The 21,605-nt window shown below is 45.5% G+C and overlaps 1 protein-coding gene across 1 annotated transcript in view; it reads left to right on the plus strand.

The window, feature by feature from the left end:
• The window catches only part of LEMD1 (LEM domain containing 1), a 33,722-nt gene extending 23,597 nt beyond the window's left edge, over positions 1 to 10,125 (plus strand). The window contains exons 4-5 of the mRNA XM_074322282.1: positions 8,389 to 8,465; positions 9,383 to 10,125. Coding sequence (XP_074178383.1) covers positions 8,389 to 8,465; positions 9,383 to 9,581 — 276 coding nt within the window. The 3' untranslated portion in view covers positions 9,582 to 10,125. The remainder of the gene's footprint in view (positions 1 to 8,388; positions 8,466 to 9,382) is intronic.
• Positions 10,126 to 21,605: the final 11,480 nt, after the last annotated feature.

Consider the following 21,605-nt stretch of genomic DNA (forward strand, 5'->3'; position numbering starts at 1 on the left):
GAGCCTGGAAACTGCTTTCTGGGGCCCTGTCCCCACAATGCCACCTGACACAAAAACTAATTTTAGTCTTTGATTTCCCTCTAGTTTTTGTTAATGTGCATATACAGCATGTTTTCACACAGCTGCTGCCACTGTGTATGTGCAATTCTATGCTGCTTCCTGTCTTTAATATTACTCACTATCCCTTTTCCCTGTTATATAGTTTTTATAATTATTATATTTATTGATGATGGCACAGTCAAGTTGATAGGCCATAATTACTCCTTTTTTTGAAAATCAAACCGTTCACATTTTACATACTGTAGAACTCTACATTTGAATGATAGTAAAGGAAATATATTATAAAAGAAAAGGAAATCAAAGACCTAAACCTCCTATGGCAGGAGGAAAGAGAGGGGAGAGAGTATTTGTTTGCCTAAGAGCCATGAAATCCTATAATTTGATTTCACAACAGACTTCTACCCCAAATGCTTTATTTAAAATTTCTATTTTTAAATTTAAGAGAATTAAAAAGAAGTTGCATGTAACTGGTACATGGAGGTTCATTATACCATTGTCTGCTTTTATGTATGTTTAAAACTTTCTGTAATTAAAAAGATTTTTAAAAAAGGATGTGCTTATAAAAATTTTTTCTAACATTTTTGGAACTAGTTTTAAGTATCTCTTAGTGAGCAGACCACCACTAGCCCATGTGACACCTTGGTGAGAAGTTTTTTAGATTTTTTAAAAAATTAGTTTCAGGTGCACAAAGCAACGTACTAGTTAGACATTTAAACCCCTCATAAAGTGATAACTCACCCCCCAATCTGCTACCCCTCTGACATCTTATACAGCTGTTACAATACCATCGACTCTCTTCCGTATGTTGTGCTCCACACTCCATGACTATATATACGTATATATTTAGTAATAGTTGACACTCAATATTATTCTACTTCAGCTTCAGGTGTATAGCGCGTTGGTCAGGCATCTGCACAGTCTATGACGTGATCCCCCTGATAAGTCCAGTGCCCTTCTGGTACCACCTTACATGATCTTTACAACATTGTTGATTATATACCCCCATGCTGTATTAATTACCAATTTATATTTCTTAATGCCTTCAGCTTTTTCACCCTGCCCCCAACCCCATTCCATCTATCACCCTGATAGATCTAGTACCTATTTGGCACCATACCTAGTTATTACAATAATATTGACCATATTCCTTATGCTATACCCTACTTCCCCATGACTACTGTATAACAACCAATTTGTACTTTTTTTAAAGATTTTATTGGGGAAGGGGAACAGGATTTCACTGGGGAACAGTGTGCACCTCCAGGACTCCTCCCAAGCCAAGCTGTTGTCCCTTCAATCGTAGCAGTGGAGGGCGCAGCTCAGCTCCAGGTCCAGTTGCCGTGATTAGTTGCAGGGGGTGCAGACCACCATCCCTTGTGGGAGTCGAGGAGTCGAACTGGCAACCTTGTGGTTGAGAGCCTGCACTCCAACCAAATGAGCCACCTGGCCACCCGGGAGCTGAGCGGCAGCTCATTGACTTCATTCTAGGTGCAGAGGGCACATTCTAGGTGCAGAGGGCACATTCTAGGTGCAGAGGGCCCATGTGGGAATCGAACCGGCACAGCAGACCCTTTGCCCAGAGCTCGCGCTCTACCAACTGAGTCACCCATCCGCCCCAATTGTACTTCTTAATCCCTTCCCCTTTCACCCATCCTTAACTTCCCTCCCATCTTAAAGAAGTCCCTCTAAGATTCCTTGTAATACTAGTTTGGTGGTAATGAACTTCTTCAGCTTTTTCTTATCTGGGAAGCTCCTTATCTGTCCTTCAATTCTAAATGACAACCTTTCTGGGTAGAGCAATCTTGGTTGTATATCATTGTTTTTCATTACTTGGAATATTTCCTGCCACTCTCTTCTTGCCTGCAAAGTTTCTGTTGAGAAATCAGCTGACAGTCTTATGGGGGTTCCCTTGTAGGGAACTAACTGCTTTCTCTTGCTGCTTTTAAGATTCTCTCTGTATTTAACCGTTGGCATTGTCGTGCAGGGTGTCATGTGGGGGTCTCTGGTCCCATTCCCCACATAAGAACATAGGACAAAAAGGACCACCACGGAGCCATAGATAGGAGAGTCATATCTCTGTAGTCTCGCTGGTGGCTGGGTTGGAGACACAGGAAGCAAGAGCCACTCAATCCTCAACCTTACATCCACTACTCTGCCAAACAACCAACCCGACTTGCTAACTGCAATCTGCTCTTGCTAGCTCAGCCACCATCTTCTTGCTAGCCCCCATTCTCTGCTAGCTTAGCCATGGCAGTTATATTAGTGGCCAATGGCTCACTGGTTACAGCTGACGGCCAACTAGCCACAGCTGATGGCCATCCAATCACAGTTGATGGCCATTTACTACCTGAGCCAGCACCTTTCCACGTGAGGCCGAGAGCCTGGAAACTGCACTCCTGGCTCTGTCCCCACAGGCATTTTAATTATGATGTGTCTTGGTGTTGGCCTATTTGGGTTTAACTTATTTGGGACTCTTTGTGCTTCCTGGGCTTGTATGTCTATTTCCTTCACCAAGTTAGGGAAGTTTTCTGTCATTATTTCTTCAAATATGTTTTCAATTCCTTTCTCTCTTCTCCTTCTGGTACCCCTATAATGCAAATGTTGGTATGCTTGATATTGTCCGGGAAGCCCCTTCAACTGTCCTCAATTTTTTGGATTCTTTTTGCTGTTCTGGTTAGGTGTTTTCTGCTACCATATCTTCTATATCGCTGGTTGGGTCCTGTGCTTCATCTAAGCTACTGTTGATTTCCTGTAATATAGTCTTCATTTCCATTATTGTATCCTTTATTTCTGACTGGTTCTTTTTCACGGTTTCCATCTCCATTGTCGTGCTTCCTATCTCTCTGTTGAAGTTCTCCCTGAGATCACTGAGCATTCTTATAACCAGTGTTTAGAACTCTGCATCTGATAGATTGCTTATCTCCATTTTGCTTAGTTCTTTTTCTGGAGCTTTGTTCTGTTATTTTATTTGGGACATGTTTCTTTGTCTCCCCATTTTGGTTGCCTCCCTGTGTTTGTTTCTATGTATTAGGTAGGGCTGCTATGTCTTCTGGTCTTAGTAGAGTGGCCTTATGTGGTAGGTGTGCTCTGGGGTTCAGTGGTGCAGTCTTTCTGGTCACCTGAGCCATGTGCTCCAGGTGTGTCCCTTGTGTGGGTTGTGTGTGCCCTCCTCTTGTAGTTGAGCCTTGGTTGATAATTGTACATCAGTGTGAGGGACTGACCCTTGGGCTCACTGGTTGTGAGGACTGGCCTTGACTACAGTGGAAGAGTTGTTGTGCAAGGGCTGAGCCTATGGAGCAGGATCTGCCTCAGAGGACTCTGGTGTCTGCCCAATCCACCCCATGAGTGTGTGGTACTTGGAGACAGCTGGGTGATGCTCCAGCTCGTTTTGAAGCTGGCCAATGGGGGCATCACCCCCAGGACCACATTGGAGGGGATCCACTGTAGGTCTACCCCAGCCACAGCCAGGGCCACCCAGCAGGAGCCACAAAGAAATCTGCAGATGGCTGCCACCCGTGCTGTGCTTGAAAACACCTTGAGAGACCAAGGCCAGCTGCCGCTAGTGCTGTGCTTAGGGCTGCTCAGCCAGAGGTACAGGACATGCTCAAGCCAGATGCTGCTTGTCTGCGTTCTGCAAACCTTTGAGAGACCCTAGGAAAGTCTGCAGCTTGAGCCAAAGCAGGTGATCTGCATGAAAAAGCCACTGAAAGCAGCCTGGGTGTACCTGAAAGTTGGACAGGACAGCTTCAAATCACCAGGGTGTGGCAAATAGCAGAGACTCAGACATGGTGGCTGTTTGTGCTGGCATGCCGGGAAAGGGGAGGGCTCAACAAAGAAGCATCAGTCTCCACTGGTTCCCACGTCCAGGAGAAAACCCCCTCTCCAGCCCCCGTCCCAAGCCAAGCAACTCAGTTCCCCACCATATGTCCTTGCCACCTCTCCAGCTGCTGCTCCAGTGCTGGAACTCAGAAAGAGTCATTCCATTGGTGGGTAAGTCCGCACGCATGGTCCCTTTAAGAGGAGCGCCTGTGAGTGCAACTGCACTCAATCTCAGTCACAATCTCCGCTGGTTTTCACAACCAAAAATTAGGAGGACTTCTCTCCCCGGCACTGGAACCCTGGGCTGGGGTGGGGCTGGGATCTCCCACTCCTCTAAGGGATGGGGGGACCCTCACAGCCAAAATATCCCTCCTGATCTTTAATGGTCATACACGGGTGTGAGACCAGCCCATTCTGCATCTCTGACCTTCCTACCAATCTGGAGGTGGCTTCTTCTGCACGTCCTTAGTTGAAAGGCTTCAGTTCAGCTTGATTTTAGGTGATTCTCAATAATGGTTGTTTTGTAGATTAGTTGTAATTTTTTTTTTCTTATGGGACCACTGTCATATGTGGTCTGTTGTTAACCAAAATGTCATTATGCGGCCCACGACTGCACCTAGGGGTGGAATTGTTGGATCAATTTATAGGATTAAAATAGTTGAGCTGTATAGAAAACAGCCAAAGTGATCGTACCATCACATTCCACCAACAGGGTATGAGAATTTCTGTTGCTCCACACCCTCACCAACATTTGTGGTTTCAGCCTTTTTCATCTTAACCATTTTGGTGGGCGTGTCATGGTATTTCATTGTGGTTTTAATTTGTGTTTCCCTGATGACAAGTAATGTTCAGTGTTGTTTTGTGTGTGTGTGAGTGTATTGGCCATTTGTATATCTTTTATAATGTATCTCTTCCCACTATTTTATTACTGAGTTGAAGGAGTCTTGTGTATTCTGGATATAAAATCTTTGCCAGCTGTATGTTTTGCAAATAGTTTCTAAAACACTGTGGCTAACATTTTCTTTAACTTAATGATGTTTCTTGAAGATCAAGAAGCACATTCAGTTTTGATCAAATCTAATTTATCAATTTTCTATTTCATGGTTATTGTTTTCTGTGTCCTAAGAAAACTTTGCCTACTCCCAGGTCAAGAAAATGACATGGGAGAGCTCCCTCACTATAAAAGTTTTAAGCCTCCCTCTCTATAGAAATTTTAAGTCTCCTTTTGCCTAGTTTCTTAGCTCCTTAGTCCCTGGTTTTAATCACTCTTTTAATCAGTTTCTGAGTCCTAAACTAAAGACTGCTCCTAGCCTAAATCACAGAATGTCTCTCACCCTTGCCGAATAACTACTTAAAAGCCTGTGAGATATAATCATTGTAGCCTAACATTCTCCCAAGCCATTCCAGACCTAACTCTTGGATAAACAAACGCCATCCCAGAAACCAAATGGGTCTTAATACTCCTCCAGGCCAGTCCATACCTAACCCCTGGGTAAAGTTAACGTAATTAGGCTTCAAGTCCTACTCCTGGAGCCAGCGTTTTTAATTTATTAACTAACGTCTGTCTGTCCTCATCTAGGGGCCTTCAGGATACGCATGATGTCCCAGCAAGGCTTCCAGTGCACCCCAACCAAGGCAGATATGAGACTCCTCTTTTTATTTAACATTAGATAGGGCGAGAGTTTCATGAATCCCTATTGGGTAGGGACAGCTCTACCCCCTTCTCAGCTTGAAGCAGATACAGAAGAGGAGACCTCCCGTTCCTCAACTTCCCACAGAGATTTATGGGGATCACATCTCTCAGGAGAAATAAGTCAGGCAGTTAGAGACAGGTAACGGGGTCTCTGCATTCTTGCACGTCCAACACAATCTATGGGGAGCACCTCCTGGAGGCCTCTCAAATTCTTCCCTTATCTGCCCTAACCATTAGCCACTGTGAGGAGACTGAAAAACCATAAATTAGACTGGTCCTGCACATTGGAGGGCTACAACCTAGTTGTAATTTTGATGTGGTTGTGAGAGAAAGTAAACACAGCACTTACCTACTGCTGCGCCATCTTGGTTGTGTCTTAGTGAGAATTTTTTTTTTTAAGATTTTATTGGGGAAGGGGAACAGGACTTTATTAGGGAACAGTCTGTACTTCCAGAACTTTTTTCAAGTCAAGTTGTTGTCCTTCCAATCTTAGTTGCAGGAGGCGGAGCCCGCCATCCCTTGCTGGAGTTGAGGAATCGAACCAGCAACCTTGTGATTGAGAGCCCACTGGCCCATGTGGGAATTGACCTGGCAGCCTTTGGTGTTAGGAGCACGGAGCTCCAACCGCCTGAGCCACCCGGCCGGCCCTCTTAGTGAGAATTTTTAAAGTCCTTTTTCCTCAAGGGCCTTTGCTTCCCTCTTCCAGGAAATTGTTGTAGTGGTTTGTACATCTTCAATGTCTACACTGGGAGTGGTGCTCCCTTGGTGCTCTTGTGTCATGCACAGCGTCCCACCATCACTAAACTGCTGTTGAGAACATCTTCTTTAAGAAGGTGGGGTAGGGAGTACAGGAAGAGGGGTGGAGACCAAAGCTCTTTCATCATTGGTGGCCTTTCCTGGGACGGGGGATGACCGGCAGTAAATGAACATACAGCAGGCCATGCTCTCCCCACCCATCTTTGTCTGAGACCATCAGACCTGCTGACACAGCTCACCCTGTAGGTGATATTCCAGACTCACTAGGGTTATGTGCTCTGTTGGAGTATTCTGACAACACAGTTGCTAAGGCCATCCAAGGCTGTCCTTTATCCTGGTAACTAGGACTCACATGAGTGCCCATGTGTCTCATGTCCCACCTTCCATTACACCCTAGTCCCAACTATCTCAGTACTGCTGGCAAAATATCTCCTTTTGACTTTTCTTCTGGTTCTTATTCTGTCCTGGTGTTGATTAGTCCTTTGCCTATCAGAGGTGAGTCCCATCTTCCTCTCATATTTTGGAGAACTCTCCACTTCCTGACTCCCTTGTTCATAGCCTACTGTATAGTGAGGCCTCTGGCAGCACGGTAGGTGTCAGAAAGCTCCTTTCATGTTCAGGGGTCTTGGAGCCCTTCTCTCCCATCCCCCAACCCCTCTTTCATCTAGTAGATGCCACGTTAACCAATGATCTCGGGTGGTAGAATACAGCTCTATGAGATCCAACAGCAGATGGTCTGATTAGGGATGAAGGAAGTCAGGGCAGAATACTTACAAATAACCATGCTCAGTGGTGAGCTCTTTAGGGCAGGGATGGTGTGATGGTCCCTTCAGAAATCCTCACAGTTGCATAGGGCTTAGCACTCAACAGCACACTACAAATGTTTGTTGAATGAATAAATAAAATACAGAATGTGTGTATTCGGGCTAAAGAAATACAGACCACACAACTGATCTGAGTGAATGAGAGTAATGAAGAAGACTTCTTGCAGGATGGAAATTATTTTAGAAACTGAAAGGTAGAGAGGAGTCTAGTGTAGCGGTTCCAGCACGTAGCTCCATTGATGATACTGACCTTAGGCTGGTTACTTAAACTTTCTATGCCTCAAGACTCATCATATCCAAAACAAAACAATGATAGTGCCACCAGATGAGGGTAGGGTGGTCTAGGAGGCCTCAGTGAGTTAATGGGTCAGTGGGGCCTGGAACTCAATAAATGGTAGTTAGCAATGTCACCTGACACCACATCTTCACATTTCTGGACATTAGGGACACTTGAGGATGATAAGGCCTGAATATTAAATAAGAATAGACAATCAAGGAAAACCAGGCATATAAGGAAAAACAGCAACACAAAATTAACAGTAATTATCAGTATTATAATCATTATAACATTTATTAAGTGCTTCCTATATGCCAAGAGATGTGTTAATTATTTTGCATGGATTAAGCCACTTAATCTTTATAGCTTTATTTCACAGAGAGGAAACAAAGGCAGAGGGAGCTATGCCTTTTCACTTTTTAGAAAAAAACAACATGAAAGAAATGTTTGGAAAAAGAAAAAACGAAAGCATGATTGTCCCTCATACTGAACATTTTCATTTTCCTAAATTATTTTCTGGTTATTGTTCAGAGCCGACTTGATTTTTTAAAATAACTTTATTCTTCATATAAAAAAGACACATGTTCATAAAAAAAAGTTCCAAGCAATAAAAGTACAAAAAGAGCAAAATAGGGAAATGATATTTAAGCACAGAATGCTGGTTGCATCACTGGTGTGTTTAGTGTTCATGTGTGAGTCATTGAGGTGCAATATTACTCCACAGAACTTGGAGGTTTTTGCTAATATCAAATAAAGACAAACAAAGTTTGTGTTATGAAGTACTGACTACCTGATGTACTAAGCTCCTTATCAGTCCTCAGCTTATATGATTTTTTCTAGAATGAAAAATAAGGTCCTTTGTATAAGACATTAGAAACTGTACCATGAGGCCTCTTTTTGATAATTTGATATTATCTTCTTCATAAATTAATTCTTGATATTTTCTTCCTTTCCATTAGAGACCCAAGGCTTCCAGAACTAAACCAAAAGCCCCAGATATCTACTGTGTGGATTATAAGTGTTCTAAGAAGACAAGGTAATATTTAGCACATGAAGAGATATTACTGACTATGTAACTCCTGGAAAAAAATTTCTTATTCTGATTTTTGTGAACGGTTTGAGTCTAAAAGAGAATCTGTAAAGAAAGAAGATTTGTAATGACTCATAATTTCAAAGCTGAAAGGGATTTACATAATCTCTAGTTTATCACTTATGTGTAAAGATAAAAACAAGCCAGAGAGATTGAGGGGGATGCCAAAAGTCACCATGAACTGAGACCAGAACCCAAGATCCCTGATCTGTAGTCATTTGGAGACATATTCCTATTTGTGTCTTGGAAAATGGAGGGGGGAAAAAAAGAAGGTAGTGGAAATAAATGCTCAAAACAGGCCATTTTATTAGTGAGAAAGTAAAGCTTTTTGGAAAGTTCCCTAACTTCTGAATAAACTTTTTTCAGAATTAGCTTTTCTCAGCCAATTTTCAGGATTAGACTAATGGGAACATAAGACTCTCTCTAAAAGAAGATCCTTCGGAAAGTCTCCTCTTGCCCTTTTAAATGCAAAGTAAGCAGATTTCAAAAGCCCTTCCCTTCTCCAACCTGAAATGTGGAGTTTATACCTGTGAAGAAAGAAAGAAGAGGGCTTGTATACTGATGCCCCATCCACTCTTACGAATCCTCAGTGAGACCAAGGGACCTGCAAGGCCCTGAGTCAGGCCTTGTGCCAGCATTCAAAGACGTCGCACAAGTGGGTAATAAGAAAATGCTTGGTGGGATTTTCTCAAGCTCACATCCTCCTGATACCCTGTTGAAATTAGCATAGGTTTTCAGTAATAGAGGGATGCTCCCTAAAGCCCCACTGGTGTTGCTTCCTTGCACCCCAAGGCCCACACACTTTCAGGGTGTGCTCAGCGCCTAGATGTATACAATCCTAAGAGCCACTAATGTTTTCACAGGTCTGCCTCAAGAGCACCAAACACCAGATTCAAAACAGGTAGCAATACCGAAGATAAAGACTGCTGCGCAGTAAACAGGAGTGTTGGGAGTGAGAACCCAGAAAGGTTTCCAGTGGCCTTGAAGCTGGCTGTGTTCGGCATCTTTATCATTGTGGTGTTTGTCTACATAACTGTGGAAAAGAAGTCGCTCTTTAGCTAAGTGCTTTAGGAGCAGAGCAATGATTGCTCCAAGCCCTCCTGCTTTAAGAAAGAAGGACTCCCTGAAGGCGGAGGGCCAGCCCCGTGCCCAGGGAGTCTTCCCGTGCAGTGAGGGTCTGTCGCCAGGCTCAGCCAGGTGGGAGGAATGACGGGGAGAACCAGGCACTTGTGTCAGAGAGCTGGATCGTAGGGAATTCTCCGAGTCCTGCTGGTCATCATTAAAGGTGTTTCCACGTTAGAGCGCACTTCTAATAAGGAAACTGCGTGTTTTTCTTTTTAACAATAGTGACAAACCATTGATCACATTTTATTCACGCTTCAAATTGTATAGTCAACTATGGGAAAGGCCACAACAGGTAATAAACAAACAAAGAGTGTGTCTGATTCAGCAAACTCAAGGATATATCCATCATCAGCAACAAAAGAAAACCATTTAGAACATGATAGCATTTGCAGCACTGAAACTTAGCAAGGTTTGAAAAAAATAAGGCCTGATGAGGGAATGTAATGACCATGGCCTTTGGAAGCAGACAAACCTGGGTAGGTACCTGACTCCTCTGTATATCGGCTCTGTGACCTTGGGTGAGACAGTTCTCTTCTCCTAGCTTCAGTTTCAACTTCTAAAAGTAGTGATAAAATAGATCTGTTAGGGTCATGAAGAATTTGAAGAAATAATGCATGCAAAGTACTTAGTACTTACTATCAGTCAGGTATACTGACTGATAGTAAGCCCCCAAGAAATGCTCAATAAATGTTTAAGCAATCTTACACTTTGGCACATAATTCTACTTCTGGGAGGAGCTAATTTTAGATACAGAGAAGTTGTAAGTACTAAGAGGTTGACTGCAGCAATTTTTATGGTAGCCAAATGTGGAAACAACACAAATATCCAACAGTTGGGGAATAGTTTAGTAAATTGAAGTATAGCCTTTGATTCTGCAATAATTAAAAATATTAAGTTTATCATAAAAGAAAATGCTTATTTAAAAAATTTTTATAACAGCCTTATTGAAATATAATTCACATGTTATACAATTCACCTATTTAAAGTGTACATACAATTCGATGATTTTTGGTATATTCATACAGTTGTACAACAATCACCACAATCAATTTTAGAATATTTTCATCATTCCTACAATGCATTTTTGTAATGATAGACAAAAAAAGACACAAATTTGTTAGGACTGTTATCACAACTGTACAAAAAACACTGGAAGAAAACATGTCAAAATGTTACCAGTACTTCAGTGATGGGACTCTGATTTTCTTTTTTTAAGTTCTTTTCTATATTTTTTAATATTTCTATAAGTAGTGTGTGTTAATTTGCTAATGAGAGAAAATAAGTTTTAATTTTTAGAAATTGCATACGGTATTACAGTTTGGAGGCAAGGAACATAAAACTCTAGTAAGGCCAGCTTAAACAAATAGGAATTTGTTTTTCTCTCATAAAAAGAAATTTGGAGCTTAAAGTATATATTATTGTTAAAAACAACAAATTTAATATGATTCTGATTCAAATGAACCAACTGTGGAAAGAAGTACGATCAAGAAAATTTGAAACTGACTAGAAAATCAGTGATATTAAGAGATGCTTGAACTTACTGAACAGCAGCTATTCTGTGACTATTCTGTTCACCCAGAACAATGAGGAAGGCTGGGAGAGAGCATTTGAGCTTTAGCAGCCTCTGTACTAGACAGAGAAGAGAGAAGAGGATCAGGAATAAGAATAGGAGGACGCAACCCACAGTGATGGGCACATGTTCTTTAAAAATGACACTTGTGCAACTGTAATTGAAAAATAAAAATAAATATTTTAAAAATGTTTAAAAAGGATGCTTCTGTTCTTAATATGATCAAGCATTATAAAAAAATAAATAAACCTCTCCTAGAAAGGCTTTTTCACCCTTCGAACTTTTGCCTATTCATTCTTATAAACCAGAATCCTGTAATCAGTTTAAAGAGACGACACAAGACATTTAGCCAAGGTATGGGTCCCCAACCAGCATTTCAGGCCCCACCCTCACTGGAATCTGCATTTTAACAGGATCCCAGGACTTCTAACACTTTAAAGCTTGAGAAGCACTGCTGTGGTCCGTCCCCATCAGATGCTTCTGCAGGAGGAGACCTAGCTCAAGCCTAAGCCCAGCTGACCTAAGAGTCAGGCCAGAGGACGAGTGGGATCGGCTCACCAGGAGCCTGTTACGATGGGACTGGTTCCTCCTTCGGGAAAAACTTGTCTCAGGCATACAAATTTGATCCCAGGTACTGTTTCACTATTCATTCATTTAACTACTTAGCACCTACTGTGTACTGTCAATAGAATGACAAATAAAATCAATATAAGATACAATCCCTGCTCTCAAGGAGCCTACAGTGTGGAGGGGAGATGGAAAAACAACAGACATTACAGTGTTGATGATTGATGGCAAGACAGGGTGTCCTGGGAGCACATAAGAGGACAACTTTCTCAGGCTTTGGGAGTGGACATGGGTAGCTTCCTAGAAAAAGTGGTGTCATAACTGAACCCAGCAGGATGAGTGTAATTCAGAAAAGTGGGTAAGGCTAAAGGAATGGTCTTCAGGTGAGATAATAGTATGTACGAGGCTAGTATGAGAGACAGCAGGCAAGTGTGGGGACCACAGGAAAACAGAAGGAGGTGGTAGCAGATGAGGCTGGAAAAGAAGGCAGGATTCAGATTATGTCATAGACAATTTGGGGGACCGTACTGAGGAGTTTGAACTTTAATCCTGAGGCCAATGCTTGAGAAAAGAAACTCTTCTAACAATCCCTGTCCCCCTGGTTGTCTTCCACTGGCAGTTTCCATGTCAGTCTCCACAGCTTCCCTGGCTTCCCCTGAAAACTAGGGACAGAGACTTCTAAACCAGACTTCAGACTTCAGCAAACCAAAGGAGCTGTTTGCTGAAACCCCTGAGGGACATTGGGAGCACAGGTCAGTTCTTAAAGTGCTGGGCGCTGGCAGCCAAAGCAGTGGGCAGCCCAGCACTGTGGGAACAGCACACTTTTTGACATGCATGTCAAGGGTGTGCCCACGACAAGGACAGCAAATGTGACAATGCTGCAAGAGTCGGGGTATGGGGACAGAGCCCCAGAAAGCAGTTTCCAGGCTCTCAGCCTCACATAGAAAGGTGCTGGCTCAGGTAGTAAATGGCCATCAACTGTGATTGGATGGCCATCAGCTGTGGCTAGTTGGCCGTCAGCTATAACCAGTGAGCCATTTGCCACTAATATAACTGCTGTGGCTACGCTAGCAGAAAAAAAAATGGGGGCTAGCAAGAGGATGGTGGCGGGGCTAGCAAGCTGCGTAGTGAGGGTTGCGAATTGTGTGTCTCCTGCTTCCTGTTTCTCCAGCCCAGCCGCCAGCAAGAATATAGTGGTATGACTCCCCTACCTATGACTCCGTGGTTGTTCCTTTTTGGGCCTGGCCACATCCTGCGTTCTTATATGGGGAGCGGGACCAGAGACCCTGCAGGCCGCCCCGCACGACACCTGTGTTCTTGTGCAGGGAGTGGGAGCTGAGACCCCACATGACTCCCCGCACGACACGGGGAAACAGAGGAGACATCAGGAAATGCTACCGGTGGCTGAGACACTTGTATTGGTGAGCAGACATGGGTACTTTCCAGGCACTCCTAGGGAGAGGAGGAGGGCACAGATGGGGTTGGGGGGGAGTGCTGAGGAGGACCGTTAAAACCCCTCTGCAGGGGCAGCCGGATGGCTCAGTTGGTTAGGGCACGAGCTCTGAACAGCAGGGTTGCCAGTTCAATTTCCACATGGGTCAGTGAGCTGCGCCCTCCACAACTAGATTGAAGGACACAGACTTGGAGCTGATGGGCCCTGGAGAAACACAGTGTTACGAGGGTGTCATGCGGGGTCTCGGCTCCCGCTCCCTGCATAAGAATGCAGGATATGGTGAGGCCAAAAAGGAACACCCACGGAGTAATAGATGGGGGAGTCAGACCACTATATTCTCGCTGGCGGCTGAGTTGGAGACACAGGAAGCAGGAGCCACACGATCTGCAGCCTGCCGTCCGTTTCTCTGCCAACCAACCTCACTTGTTAACTGCAATCCGCACTTGCTGGCTTAGCCATGGCAGTTATATTAGTGGCTAATGGCTAACCAGTAACAGCCGACGGCCATCTACTACCCGAGCCAGCACCTTTCCACATGAGGCCGAGAGCCTGGAAACTGCTTTCTGGGACTCTGTACCCACACACACTGTTCCCCAATATTCCCCAATTAAAAAAAAACCTCTGCCTAGAGAACTCTACAATTGTACTGGCTCCATTTTGTGAATATTTGTGATGTGATCCAAGTATTTCGTGACTTTCTCTTTAAGGCTCACCTGCCCCAGGTAATCCAGGGAAAGTGTACATGGGGAGTGGGGCTGGTTGTCGTCCCAGGACCACTGTCCTTCATTGATATGAAACTGTTGCCACCAAGCTGACCTCAGCAGAGGGCTGAGACAGGGAAGGCCCCTTCTCCCATTGTGGCCCTGTCTCTAAATTCTCCATAATACAATAACGCCAGTGGTATGTATAACAGGCTTTTCTGACATTTTAGAAATAACGAGGAAGCTAAAATGTGGGGAGGAAAAACCTGGGCCTGCCTTGGTGCCTTTCCCAACAACAAGTCATCTACCCACCTCCACCCCACTTTATGCTACCTTGATCCAACAGAAGCCATGCCATTGAGCTTTTCTTGACCTTGGGCCAAATCAAATTCCCAGGCACCGTCTCTCCCCAGCTAGTCTCGGTAATAGAAAAGGAATTGGTATAGAGATTTATTTTCCACTTCTAACTACTCATCTGCCTCCCGTGCAAATCTTGGATCTCCTTGGACTGGGGACTGACTGTATCTTAATCATTTCTGGATCTCCTCTCAAAGTGAAGTGTTCACTTCCCCCAGAACGAGCCCACTTCCTTTTCAAGCCATTTCCAATCATTTCCAACCCAAACAGACATTTGAAACCACAAAACCAATACCCCAGATTTTGCCTCCTATTTATTCCTGTGAGAAGTTCCTAAAATGAGCAAACTGCTGCTGAAAGGCGTTCCCAATCAATCTCATTATGCAGTGTTTATCCTTTTAACAGGCTGTCATTCCCAGGGCCCCGGTAGTGCTGGTAGTGCTTGTTTCTGTAAATGTCACTATTTATCTGACCTGCCGCCCAGAAAGGGTGTTCTCCCTCTGATTGCCAACCAGTTAAGTGGAGTGCTGGCTGGAACAGAATCCAGCTAATTGCGTGTCACACAGGGCGGGTGGATTTCACGGGCTTGTGTTCTACATATGGGGCAATGAGGCCTATTCCATCACACATGTACCGTTTAAATCTCTACCCAGCCAACATTCAGGCTGGCAGATGGAAGAAATTCTTAAAGACTCTATTTCTGGTTTTTGACATTCAAAGAAACACTGTGCTACCACTTCTTAAAAATAATTGGTAAAGTACCAAGTTATTTTCATTGCCACAGTCATAAATAAAGAAGCGCTAGACCACATTATTCATATCTATAGTAGCTGATGATAACTCTTACATACAAGAAAAAGGAGAACTGATGTTTGGAGAGGTGTCTTTTCTTGCTTTTTTCAGCTTCTCTCCCCAAACCTCATCCCTATACCCAGTCAAAAAAAGTAACATGAAGGCGCTGATCTTTTTTTTTTTTTTTTTAATATTGTGTTGGGGATGGGGAACAGGACTTCATTGGGGAACAGTGTTGTAGGCTCTCAGCCTCACGTGGAAAGGTGCTCACTTGAGTAGTAAATGGCCATCAACTGTCATTGGATGGCCATCAGCTGTGGCTAGTTGGCCGTCAGCTGTAACCAGTGAGCCATTGGCCACTAATATAACTGCTGTGGCTACACTAGCAGGAAATGGGGGCTAGCAAGAAAATGGGGGCTAGCAAGGGCGACTGCAGTTAGCGAATAGGGTTGGTCAATTGGCAGAAAAGCGGACGGCAGTTCGCACATTGTGTGAATCCAGCCTCCAGTGAGACTATAGTGATATGACTCCCCCACCTATGCTCCGTGGGTGTTCCTTTCTGGCCTAGCCACATCCTGCATTCTTATGTGGGGAGTGGGAGCTGAGACCCCGCAGGCTGCCCCGCATGACAAATGGCACAGCGAGCAGGGCACGGTGCCGGCCAAAGCTCTCCGAAGGGCAGTAGAGCAGTTTGTGCGTATGAACACTCAGTCTCAGGAAGACCAGGAGGAGCAGCTGCCGGAGAGCTGGACCCCCGTGGAAGGGTGGGAAGATGTGGACGGTTCCCCAACCAGCATAGGCCGGAGAAAGCTAAGGTTGTTGTGGCCCTGTGGGCTGGGAAGTGCTTGCTGAGGCCCTCTGTCGTGCAGGGCGGCCTGCGAGGTCTCTGCTCCCGCTCCCCACACAAGAACGCAGGATATGGTGAGGCCAAAAAGGAACACCCACGGAGCCATAGGTAGGGGAGTCATACCACTATATTCTCGCTGGCGGCACTATACTCTCAATGGAGGCTGGATCCACACTGTCCGCAAACCGCCATCCACGCTTGCCAGCCCAGCCGCCATCTTCTTGCTAGCCCCCATTCTTCCTCTCTCTTCTCTCCTCCGTAGCCGCAGCAGTTATATTAGCGGCTAATTGGCTAACTGGCTACAGCTGACGGCCATCTACTACCCGAACCAGCACTCCTCCACGTGAGGCTGAGAGCCTGGAAACTACTTTCTGGGGCTCTGTCCCCACACCCTCACCCCCAGTTGGGGAGGACTTGGAGCCCTAGCCCTGCGGAGAGGGCACACGTTGTGGGGCCAATGCACAGCCCTGGTGAATGACTATGGACTATAGGGAATGGGCTCCATCCCTAATTTAATGGACCGCTTGACTGTTTGCTTGGGAACCTACCACCATGCAGTGGAACTGGCAGATGTTTGCTTTTGTGTCTTGATCAGTTGCCGTGGAGAATATGTGAGAAAGTCTGGCTGTGCCCAAAAAGAGTGGCAGTGCCCTGAGAGCCCTGGCTGAGTCCAGGGAGTCTGGCTGAGCCCAGAGAGAGTAGTAGTGCCCTGAGAGGGCTTGACTATGCCTGGGGAGACTGGTAGTACCCGAAGCCCAGGAAGTCTGGCTGTGCCCAGAAGGACTGGTGGTGCCCTGAGAAACACTGGCTGTGCCCAGAGAGCCTGGCTGTGTCCAGGATATTGCAAGTGTGCACTTCCAGGACTTTTTTTTCCAAGTCAAGTTGTTGTCCTTTCAATCTTAGTTGTGGAGGGCGCAGCTCAGCTCCAGGTCCAGTTGCTGTTATTAGTTGCAGGGGGTGCAGCCCACCATCCTTTGTGGGAGTCCAACCAGCAACCTTGTGGTTGAGAGCCCACTGGCCCATGTGGGAATCAAACCAGCAGCCTGCGGAGTTAGGAGCATGGAGCTCCAACCACCTGAGCCACTGGGCCGGCCGGAAGGTGCTGATCTTTGAATTTAAATAGAACTTTACTCTTTCCTGAAGCAAAAACTTATTTCAAGACTAAAATAAGGAAGTGCCTAACCAACTCAGCATTTGATTCTGGGGAAGATTCCCGGTAGAAACTTGGATGGCAGAAAACGAAAGGGAAGCCAATTAGCGTGGCAAGCCACACTAGCTTTTAACAAGCTTGCTCAAAAAGAAATGAGCCCGTTAAGCGGGTCCTCGAAGGCAAGCGTGACTGTCATCCAGAGTTTCCCTGATGCCTTGGTGCGCAGCCTGGTCACGCTTCTTTCCAGTTCACTTTGGCAAAGTAGGTGAGTGAAGAGCAGGGAAAAATTCTGTGCAGGTGTTAGAGCTACGCGCCAATCAGCACCGTTACAATGAGCTCCCGCATGACAGGACCACAGTCATTGAAAAATGAGGGCTCCTATGAATGTTCTCATGTGTGGGTGTAACCGAAACACAACGCTGCCTAATGAATCAATCTCTGGTGAGCAGGAAGGGGGCTGCTCTGGGTACACTGCAGATGTGAATGAGGACGTCTCTCATTTCTTGGCAACGAGGGAACGGTGTGACAACTACAGTTCCTAAAGAGCTGTTGTTAAAATCTTCCTTGGAGTTCAAGGATTAGCTAACACTATGTGGAGGGGACAGGATGAGTTTGTCTTTTTTTTTTTGGCCCTTCAGAGAAGGGGTCCATTACTGTTCTGACTAGAGGGCAGCTCTGTTCCCTTTCACAAGACTGATGTCGGGCAACCCCTCCGATGGGCAAGCAGGAGAAGGTCAAGGTCACAACCTAGATGAATAAGGTTGGCTCTGCCGCTATGAAGAGCACATCTTTCCTACTTACATTACTGGGGAGTTGAAACCTGGTCTAAGAAGGGCAACAAGGGGGGCCGGCCCGGTGGCTCAGGCGGTTAGAGCTCCTTGCTCCTATCTCCGAAGGCTGTCAGTTCGATTCCCACATGGGCCAGTGGGTTCTTAACCACAAGGTTGCCGGTTCGACTCCCACAAGGGATGGTGGGCTGCGCCCCCTGCAACTAGCAACGGCAACTGGACCTGGAGCTGAGCTGCGCCCTCCACAGCTAAGACTGAAAGGACAACAACTTGAAGCTGAACGGCACCCTCCACCCCTAAGATGGAAAAAAGACCTGGAAGTACACACTGTTCCTCAATGAAGTCGTGTTCCCCTTCCCCAATAAAATCTTAAAAAAAAAAAAAAAAAAAAAGGCAACAAGGGGAAAAGTGCCGAGCAGGGAATCAGGGGATCCAGGTTCCAATCCGAAGTCTGCTCCTGGCTACTTGTGAGAATTAAGGGCTTTCCTGGAGTCTCAGCTTCCTCCTTTGTACAATGGGCACCAGAATTCTGAGTCAAAACCTAAGCAATGATAGGTTGCCTGTGACAAGGACAGCAAACCTTAACGACATTGTGCTCAGTGAAATAAGCCAGTCACAAAAGGACAAATACTGTATGACTCCATTTACATGAGGGACCTATAGGAGTCCAATTCAAAGAGACAGAAAGTAGAATGGTGGGTGCCAGGGGCTAGAGGGAGCAGAGAATGGAAAGTTGTTTTTTAATGGGTCTAGGGTTTTAGTTTTGGAGGATGAAAGACGTTCTGGAGATGGATGGTGGTGATGGTTGCACAGTAGTGGGGGTGTGCTTAGTATCTCTGAATTGTACAGTTAAAAATAGTTAAAATGGTGAATTTTATGTTATATGTATTTTACCACAACTTTAAAAAAGTAGCAAAGCAATTACCCACAGCATTAGCTCACAATGTCAGGGGTCTCAAACTCAAATATCCACAGGGGACAAACAAGTTGTGTCAATAAATGTGAGCCCAGTGACTTGCAGGATGGCATTACACAGGAGGGTCAGGGGTTCCCTAGCCAAGCCGAGACTTGCCATGTAGGAATGTGGGTAGCTTTCCAGAAAGTGAAAGTTCTGGATATTTAGGTGAAATCCCTGAATCCTTTCAAATTGGCAACTAATTCAAAAACTTCTTTTAAAGATGAACTCGTTTTTAAAAAATTTTTCTATTGGGGAATATTGGGGAACAGTGTACCTCTCCAGGGCCCATCAGCTCCAAGTCGTTGTCCTTCAATCCAGCTGTGGAGGGTGCAGCTCAGCTCCAAGTCCAGTTGCCACCCTCAATCTTAGTTGCAGGGGTCGCAGCCCACCATTGCATGAAGGAATTGAACCAGCAACCTTGTTGCTGAGAGCTCACGCTATAACCAACTGAGCCATCCACCTGCCACTACTGAAGCTCAGCGGCAGCTCGCCGTCCTCAATCCAGTTGCGGAGGGCACAGCTCACCGGCCCACATGGGACTTAAACCAGCAACCCTGTTGTCCAGAGCTCTCGCTCCAACCAACTAAGCCATTCAGCCACCCCTAACTAAATCAAAATTAAAAAAAACAACAACAAAAAACTGTGGGCCAAAAAAGGTACATCCATAACTTAGATTCTTCTTGCAGGCCTCTAGTTCCCGCCCTCTGTGTAGATAGCTGATCTGTACCATCTGGTTCCCTTTCCTTCTTCCTTTGTCAGGATTGCACCCCCACACTTTTCCCTCAACAACAGCTTGTGACCAAGACAAGTTGTACCTGAATAAGCCCACTGACTTTCCACACTGTGTGCCCATGGGAACCCAACCAGAACATGCCAGAACAGGCAGGGTATACTCCTAGGTACCAGGTGTGCTGGCATCAACATTGTGGTGGTTCTAACACAGCCCATCAGAGACGTAGGGGCCCTTATGTCCATGTTATAGCCCCAAACTCCACTATTTCTTCTCCTTCTCCTTCTCCTTCTTCTTATTTTAATGGAGACATAGTGAGATGATCTTTAACTCTCCCATCACACTCGATGCCATTCATCTCTTGATTTCTGTTTTAAACTCAATCAACTTCCTCACTGTGTCTGATGTCCATTCTCATGACCATATTCAGAAGTCAGATGATATCATGCGTCTTTCTTGATTTTTGACATGTGTGGAAAATATATCCCAGTACATGAAGTCTCAGGGTACAGGGATTTTAGTTTATTGGAATAGTAACAACCATGCAGATTCTAGAGGTCACCTGTACTGTATTTCCCTTATAAGCCCAATACTGCAACTTGGCAAAAGAACAATAGGCAGCTTTCTGCATTTGCTAGCAGCTTTACTTAAAGGTAGGACGGTGCTTGGAAAAGTAGGCCGTTTGGGGAGCACATCACTAATCACCTGCCAGGCTGCTGCTTGCTCATATCAAATCTGGTAGAAAGGGAAAAAAAAAGAGAAATTTGGTCGTTTCCTTAGGCTAGCCTTTCTACAATTAATTCTCAGTGACAGCACAGATGTCTCCTGCTTGTGAGAAGCCATCAAAAGCTTCTTTTTGATGTGGTAGGCTCTCCCAAAGTGGGGAAGCAAAAGTATTGCTTAGAGGAACAGATCTGCACTCTCAGCAAACGCTGGTGGTGATGAGAAGTTTGTGGCCCTGTATTCAGGGAGTCTATCTACTCCAGCGGTCCAGCATGGCCTTATGCCCAGTGATACCACATTCAGCTGGCAATTTTTTCCAGATAACTACAGCTTGGCTCTTTGAGAGTGATGGCAATTTCCTTCCTGTGTATCATTCTGCTCACATTTATGGAGAGCCTACTATGTGCTAGGTCCTGTGCTAGGAGCTGGGATACAATGAAGTTCACGATCTAATGGGGGAAGCAGAGACATAAGCAAAGGATTATAAATTGTCCAGAGTGTGTGAGTGGATGCTGTTTTGGTGCTCTGCTCAGATACCCGACCCTGAGCCAGTGTACCCACTCCTGCTGTATGGCTTGGCTGCTAAAGCCTTATAGGTGCCCCTGTCCTTCTCAGAATTGCCCTCATCTGACGGCAACTGCTTCTCCTGGTCAGTTATACCCACCTTGGGTAGCCACACTCGCTTGCAGGCACTCAACCTGGGCTCCGAAGAGGGAGTGCAGCTCAGGAGGCATCAGATACATACAGGGAGAAACTGAGTTATGTGGCTTCAGGGAGGGGACTGGAGGGACAGTCGCCATTTTTCCTGTGTAGAGTCCTTCTCCTGTGCAGCTGGCAGGTGGGCACCATGTTTCCTGTGTTGAGCCCTGCCCCACATGGCCAAATCAGAATCTACATTGGCCTGATGAACTCTGCTTGCTCTACCCTGTGACTCCGTGGGACCCACCCCACCCAACTCAAGCAACACCAGAGGGACTTTCTAGGCCAACAGCCAGCCCTGCCAATGTTGCACTCTTTCTTGGAAAACTCTTGGGCCCCTGGTGTGCAGCACCTGGTCCTGGTGAGCTCTGAGACTTTTGCTGAGAAGCTCCAGGCTCTGCACTGCTACCCAACCAGAATCTACATTAACCTGGTGAACACCACTTACCCTCCTTGATGACTCCCTCAGACCTTATCTCACCCAACTCATGTACCCCACAGGTTCTATCAATGTCTGAGGCTTACAGGAGCCGGCAGGCGGCAGCAGGCATCCAGGTGTCCTGGGCTATTTGCAGAGCTACTCCAGGCCCAGTACTGGAGGCAGCTATCCTCGGTTCACAGCGTGG

Source organism: Rhinolophus sinicus, linkage group LG17 (genome assembly GCF_036562045.2).
Source record: "Rhinolophus sinicus isolate RSC01 linkage group LG17, ASM3656204v1, whole genome shotgun sequence".
Lineage (NCBI taxonomy): Eukaryota > Metazoa > Chordata > Mammalia > Chiroptera > Rhinolophidae > Rhinolophus > Rhinolophus sinicus.